The following is a 7,836-nucleotide window of genomic DNA, read 5'->3' on the forward strand; positions in this document are numbered from 1 at the left end:
CCACACGAAGGCCAGTCAGGCGATACTGGCAACGGCCACGCTCAAAATGGTGTATTTTATGTGCCACCCGCACAAGAGCCAGTCCAGGGGCACTGGCAACGATCTCGCTCAAAAGTCCTTACACATGCTGCGGGCACAAGTGCCAGAAAGGTGACGCTGGGCACAGGTGCCATCCCGATTTCGCCTTCGCTTGCCCCAATAAGTCTTCGCAAGCTGAGTTTCATGTCCAATGAAGGAGACGACGTTGGCATGGGTGCCAGTTGTCGAATTTAGTTCGATTTCGATTTCACTTGCCTCAACAGGCATATATGTGTGTGTGTGTGTTTTTGATGTTTTCAGCCTATGCTCTTCAACAGAAACGGTTGAGAGGAAAAAATGGAGAGAAGGAAAAATTGAAGAGAGAAAGTAAATTATACATATATAAAGGGAAACAGGTGCATTAGAAGCTTACAGGCGCATGAGGTCAGAGCTTGTCCTTGTCTGTATAGCATATAAACAAGTGAGAGTTAAATACTCCCAACTGAGCAAGATACCAGTCCACTTGGGTGGGATGGGGGCAGTAGATACATGGGTAGGTAGGTAGGTAGGTACAGATATAGATCTATGTTATTGTGTATTTTTGACAGCTTCCTTAACCCACTGTCATTGAATGAAGGTATCTTTACTTGAAAGAATCAACAGAGGGCAGAAGGAAGTCTTTCATTGTCCATTCCCTTTTCTTAAAATATTCTTCAAGGAAGTAGGCACACTGTTTGGATCACTGACCACAGGACTACAAGTTCAAATTTCACAACTTGCATCTCTTATAAGAAACATAACTCTACTTGCTTCATTTGATGTTATTTGAATGACAAAATAGGTTCCGGCTGCAAAAACAATTGTTGTAGCAAAGCCCACCTTACCCGTATTGAGGAGAAATGGGTATATAAAAAAAAACAAAAAAACATAAAGAGTTGTAATGATTAAGATATTTTCAATCATTCATGTGTACTGTTATGTTTTTACTCTGGGTTACTAAAAGTTAAAATTTTAGAAAAATTTTGTTTTAAAACTAAAATATTCTATTTAATTAAAAGCTATTTATTTAAAATATGATTACATTAATATAAAATATCAGTATTAAGAATCTCTCACCTGAGCTTTACGATAACCATATTTGTCAGGAAATTTGGCCATGAATCTACGGAACTCATTTCTTGTTTCTTTGTCTGCTATACAATAAGGAGGTATGCCTTTGCTGTTGCTTGAAACAGAGAAGTAGAAGATAAATATGAAAATAAACCAACAGAATGAGACATTAAGATTTTATTTTAGTGTGGTGACAGTAATTTCATTCAATGCGTCTAGTTGTGGTCTGTAGTTATAAGAGGAATTCAGTAGAAAGCAAAATTTAGATATGTTGGTAATCCTTGTGGAGAAGTAACTAGCAACATTTAATGTATAGTCCTTCACCAGAAATCTATAAATGGCCAGTCAGCTATATGAGATAGTTGTGTGAGTGAAAATGATGTAAGGTATCAGAACAATGATGTGAGTTGTCAGAATGTGATAATGATGTGAGTTGTCAGAATGTGACAATGAAGTGAGTTGTCAGAATGTGACAATGATGTCAATTATCAGAATGTGACAATGATGTCAGTTGTCAGAATGTGACAAGGACACAATTTGTCAGACTGTGACAATAATGCAATATATCAGAATGTGACAATGATTGATATGTCCCACATTATGATGACGTAGCTTCATCATCTGCATCACTGGGCAATATGGCATACGTTGCCAAGTGACACTACTTGCTGTGTCTGTCCACTATTTATCAGTAGTGGTACAGCCCACCTCTCCCTTTGAGATTTTTTCTTCTTTCAAACATTATTTTTTTTTCATTTATTTCACACAATAGAATTATTTTTCTCTTCAGAATGCCACAGGTAGTACCAGTCTACAATGTTTACTGGTAGTGCTACTAACACATAGCGACCTGACTTAAATCCTTCAGACAGATTTATATTATTTTTCACTGTGAGCAGTTCAGTTCTGAGTTAGAATTCCAGTTTTATCAGACATTTTTACTTCAGAATCTTTTTTCAATAGAATTTATATATTTTTCACTGTGTGTAGTTCAGTTCTGTGTTAGAGTTCCAGATTTATCAGACATTTTTTTCTTCAGAATGTTTTTTTCAATAGAATTTATATATTATTCATTGTATGTATATCATTCTTCACTGTGTGTAGTTCAGTTCCTTCCTCAAATTTTTCACTGTGTGTAGTTCTTCCATTTCGACACTCCTATGAGCATTTGTAACCTCGTTACCACTGTTATAATGACACCATCACACAATGGGAGATATCCTCATCGTCACTGATATGTCCCGCATTATGATGATGTAACTTCATCATCTGCATGACTGGTTCATATGGCGTACTTCACCGACTGACACCACTTGCTGTATCTGTCTACTATTCATAGGTAGTGGAACAGCCCACGTTTCACTTGGGGGTGTCCGCCACAACAATGATTAAGTTGTCAGAATGTGACAGTGATGCAAGTTGTCAGAATGATGTGACATGTCAGAATGTGAGAATGATGTGAGTTGTCAGAATGTGAGAATGATGCAAGTTGTCAGAATGTGACAATGCTGACAGTTGTCAGAATGTGACAATGATGCAAGTAGTCAGAATGTGACAGTGATGCAAGTTGTCAGAATGATGTGACATGTCAGAATGTGACAAAGATGTGAGCTGTCAGAATGTGATAAGGATATCAGTTGTCAAAATGTGACAATGATGTGACATGTCAAAATGTGACAATGATGTGACATGTCAGAACGTGACAATGATGTGAGGTAACAATGTGAAATATCAAAATATGGTAGTAGTGTATTAAGAAGATAACAATATCTCAGTGATAACATTGAAGATTTTAGGGAGTGGTAACACAGGTGACATGTGGCCAATTTGTGTAGTGGAAAAGTCGCCTTAGTTAATCACAGCATACTATTAATACTTATTTTATAAACTTTAGATGCATATAAAGCCAAGTTGACTTCGTATTTGAACCCTGAAACTAGTGGAATAGAATTAAACAGTGTAAGGCTTTGTGTCCAGTAGTCTACTGTCTTGGCCAACTCCAATTCCATCATGAAGCTGTATAAATAATCTATGTGTGTGTGTGTGTGTGTGTGTGTGTGTGTGCACATGTTCCTTATGCATTCCAAAACTGAGTTGCCAATTTTGATGTATGGGGTATCAAAAGATTCAGCACTATTTCTGCTACCAACTAAACTTTATTTTCATTGACACATTTGCATTACAGAGATTTAAAATTATAATCTTTTCCATAAGTCAACTATCGTAAACATTTTATGTCGACAATGACGTTACATTTTCTATACGAGTGTGTACCTTAAAAGACATCCATCATCACGACACACAGCTTCACTCACTCACTCAATCTCTCTTGCACACACACATCCATTTCATATACACAAACATACATCTTTCGCTTCTCATTTCCTTCACTTTCTGCTCTCTCTTTTCACTTTCTCTTTCTTTCAATTTCTGCTCTCTTCAAAGCATAAAGAAATAAATTTTTACAGAATGACAACTGAAATGCAGAATGAGAAAAAAACAGAGAGACAAGAGAACGAAACAGACAGAAAACAAGTCTCTATAGGAGAAGTTGAAAGATGGATAGCGGGTGAAAGACAGATGCTGATGTTTCATACCCTATGTATATTCTATAGTTGAAAATGAAAGAAAGCCAGCACAAAATTGATACTGTATGTTCTATAGGTGAAGGTGAAAGAAAGCCGGTTCGGCGAAAGTGGGAGAGAAGGGGATGCTGAGAACCAAAAAGATGAGGTCATGTCGTACAATTTTAAGGTCAATTTCATTTTCATTCCATGCTTCACGCATGCGTAGAATTAGGCATTATCTTACTCTTTTAATTTCTCATTATAATGTATGAGACCTTATGCTGTCAACATATTACAACTTCACTACATTTCCTTCTTTTGGAATTAGAAAGGTATGCAAAAATAACTTCCTTTGGCACATGCACACACACACAATTAAATTTCTGTATGAATTATGTCATTTTTTGCTGTGCACTAAATTACAGCTCAAATCCTATGGAAATTACCTTTTCCTATTCTGTCATTCCTGTTTGTGAGGAGTGTATTTCAAAACCTGATCTTCCATTTAAACTTACAAGGAAGTTATCGCAGAAATCCTGTCCTTTACCTGTTGTTTCTAGCATGTCCAAGATGGCATTTGCATATCCCTCTCCCACTTATTTCTTTCCATATAGGAAATTTGCATTTCACCTGAAAGTGGGTAGCTGACAGGTGGATGAGGTGGGGGAAGGGGCAATCAGTATTTCTTTCTGCACCTGCCCCACTGTCACCCGTCTCCCCTCACCTACCACCCCTCCATCCTACCTCTCCAAGCCTTCCGGCGACTCCAGTCCAACCCCTCCACTTTGCACATCTTCCCTAACCTACATCTCCCCTCCTTCATATGAGCCTACAACTTACATGACCCCCTAGTTCAGTTTCTTCTCTAACCCACCTCCCAACCCAGCTCGTTCCCCTGCTCCCACCCACACTGCCGCACTTGTCCCTACCTCACCAATACCATCATCCTCACAGGCACCCATCATCGACCCTATCATATCACTGACTCCTTCACCTGCAATTCTAGCAATGGCATTTACTGCATCTCCTGCTCTCTCTGTTCTTCTCTGTATATTGGTCAAATGGGATGCTGCTTGGTTGAGCAGTTCGCAGAACACTTCCGAGACATCAGACTTGGCAACGACACCCCAGTCTCACGCCATTTCCGCTCTACCGGTCATGCTTTACAACACCTGTCTGTGTTCAGATTGTCCCAGCACCACACCATCATCCACACACCTACACATGCACACACCCACACGCTCTCACATACACAAGCATGCACACCTTCGTTTTGGGATAACCACTACTTTATTATCACCCCTTCTTTCTAGCTCTTCTGTTAGACCACCTCTGTCTGGCCATTGCCATGATTGACTGCTAGCCACTGAAGCTTTTTTATTCTCTCTCTGTTTATTTTCTTGTGTTCCTTTCTGTTGACTCAATAGGTCTCCTCAAGTACGGCATGTCGCCTTACGATCCAAGGGTACTTTTTGAGTTGGCTGGTTATGCAACACTGGTGTAGGTTACAGCTGTCATCTCACAAAATTTGCTGGGTCTTCTCAGTCACAGCATATCTCTAGAAATCTGTCTTTTGTCATTTCCTCAGTGAGGCCCAATGTTCGAAGGTCATGCTTCGCCACCTCATCCCATGTCTTCCTGGGTCTCCCTGTACACTGGATTTCTTCCACTGTTTGGAAGTGGCACTTCTTCACACAGCTCTCCTCATCCATCCATAGTACATAACCATATCAACGCCAACGTCTCTCTTGCACACCACATCCAATGCTTCATATGTCCAACATTTCTCTCAGGGCGCTTACACTATATATATATATATATAGGTTAGGCTATATTAACACTTATATATACATATGCATATATACATACTTATAGAAATATATGGATGAGGATAGCTGTGTGAGGAAGTGCCACACCGAAACTGTGGAAGAAGTAGACCCAAGAAGAGATGGGATGAGGTGGTGAAGCATGTCCTTAGAACATTGGGCCTCATAGAGGCAATGATAGGAGACCAAGTCCTTTGGAGATATGCTGTGATTGAGAAGACAGCAACTAAAGTGATATTGCAGCCATGGCCAATGATAGTGTTACATGTCTCGCCCATTTAAGAGTACCCTTGATGCGTCAGCGATATGATGTGCTTGAAAAGACCTGTTGAGTCAAGAAGTAAAACCAAAATCGTAGTTGTGGCTAGTGCCCCCTGACTGGCTCCCGTTCTGGTGGCACATAATTTGCATCATTCGAATGTGGTTGATGCCAGTCTCCTTCTGAACGTGGTCAGTGCCAGTGCCACTCCAACTGGCTCCTGTACGAGTGGCACATAAAAAGCACCATCCGAACATGGTCGATACCAGTGCCATCTGACAGTCTCCTGTGCTGGTGGCACATAAAAAGCACCCACTACATTCTTGGAGTAGTTGCATCCAGCTATAGAAACTTTGCCAGATCAGATTGGAGTATGGTGCAGCCTTTTGGCTTGCCAGTCCTCAGTCAAACTGTCCAAACGTAGGCAGCATCAAAAACAGATGTTAAACGATAATGATGATAAAACATATATATATATATATGGCTGGCCGGTAACGTATTTTTCTGCAATGTATGGATAATTTATCCTGATCACGCTATTTATTAGCATTATCACGCGTTTGAGAAAAAAAAAAAAAATTTATTTCTGTATTTTTATATATATATTGTGATTATATGTCTGTGCACACGTTTGAATGTGGTGTGTGACAGAGGGCTTGCAAATCCAATGGGGGTCTTAAAAGACATGTTAGGATCCACAATGAGCAGAACTTACCTGCAGGTATTGGTAGTACAAATCAGAGGTGCAATCTGTGTGGGTGTTTTTTCAAAACATTGTCTGGTTTAAAAAGCCACATCAGACACCATGAAAGGGCTAAGGTGTAGGTGCAGGAGGTGGTCAAACTCTGTGTAAGGAGTAGACAACCACCATATATATATATATATATACTCGAGCATGGTTGATGCTAGTGCCGCCTGACTGTCTCCTGTACTGGTGGCATGTAAAAAGCACCCACTACATCCTCAAAGTGGTTAGTGTTAGGAAGGGCATCCAGCTGTAGAAACCGTGCCATATCAAACTAGAGCATGGTGCAGCTTCCTGGCTTGCCAGTTGTCTGTCAAACCATCCAACCTATGCTAGTATGGTAAGCGGGCGTTAAATGATGATGATGATGTATATATGTATAGACGAGCTGGCAGAATCATTAGCATGCCGGGCAAAATGCTGAGCGGTATTTCGCCTGCCATTATGCTCCGAGTTCAAATTCCACTGAGGTTGACTTTGCCTTTCATCCTTTCAGGGTCGATTAAATAAGTACCAGTTACGCACTGGGGTCGATGTAATCGACTTAATCCCTTTGTCTGTCCTTGTTTGTCCCCTCTATGTTTAGCCCCTTGGGCAATAAAGAAATAGAAATATATATATATATATTCTGTTTCAAAAAAGCCCAAAGAATTAATCCAGCGAGATATGCTGCTTGACTGGTCCCCCTCTCTCTCTCTATATATATGCCTTTCTCTCGTCATGCCTCTCTCTATCCCACTCTCTCTAAATCAGTCTCTCTCTCTCTCTACTTCCCTCTATCCTTGGCCCGCCCTCTCTCTCTATATATATATGCCTTTCTCTAACCCACTCTCTCTCTCTCTCTCTCTACTTCCCTCTATCGTATATTCCTTCAGGATCCGGCTATATAAATAAGAAATCCCTTCTAAATTGTCTCACAATCTATTCTACTGACATAACTACGACAAGGTTTCTCCAAGATATGGACAGCTAAGATACATTTTATTTTTTCTATTCCCTCAACATTTTCTCAATTTTTTTGCGTTCCCACCCACCTCCGTTCTTCATTACCTTTCTGTTTCTCTCCATGTAATTCAATTGAACTTCGTTTTTGTCTTAAATTCATACTTATTCATTTTCCTTACTTTATTCAAATTTTATCCTTCCTTTAAAATTACGATTTAAGCTTAACCATCTTTCCTTTGTACAATTTCGTCCTAAATTCATGCTATTTATTTATTCTATTTACTTAGGTTTCATTGCTCCTTTAAAAATTACGATTTAAGCACTGTTGTCTCTCACATATTTAGAATCTACGATTAAGAAGTCTCT

The 7,836-nt window shown here is 39.6% G+C and overlaps 1 protein-coding gene across 8 annotated transcripts in view; it reads right to left on the reverse strand.

The window, feature by feature from the left end:
- The window catches only part of LOC106883292 (ankyrin repeat and zinc finger domain-containing protein 1), a 98,312-nt gene that overhangs the window by 34,963 nt on the left and 55,513 nt on the right, over positions 1–7,836 (reverse strand). For all 8 annotated transcript variants that reach the window (XM_052970529.1, XM_052970530.1, XM_052970527.1 and 5 more), the window contains one exon: positions 1,135–1,243. In XM_052970529.1, coding sequence (XP_052826489.1) covers positions 1,135–1,243 — 109 coding nt within the window. The remainder of the gene's footprint in view (positions 1–1,134; positions 1,244–7,836) is intronic.

Source organism: Octopus bimaculoides, chromosome 9, assembly GCF_001194135.2.
Source record: "Octopus bimaculoides isolate UCB-OBI-ISO-001 chromosome 9, ASM119413v2, whole genome shotgun sequence".
NCBI lineage: Eukaryota > Metazoa > Mollusca > Cephalopoda > Octopoda > Octopodidae > Octopus > Octopus bimaculoides.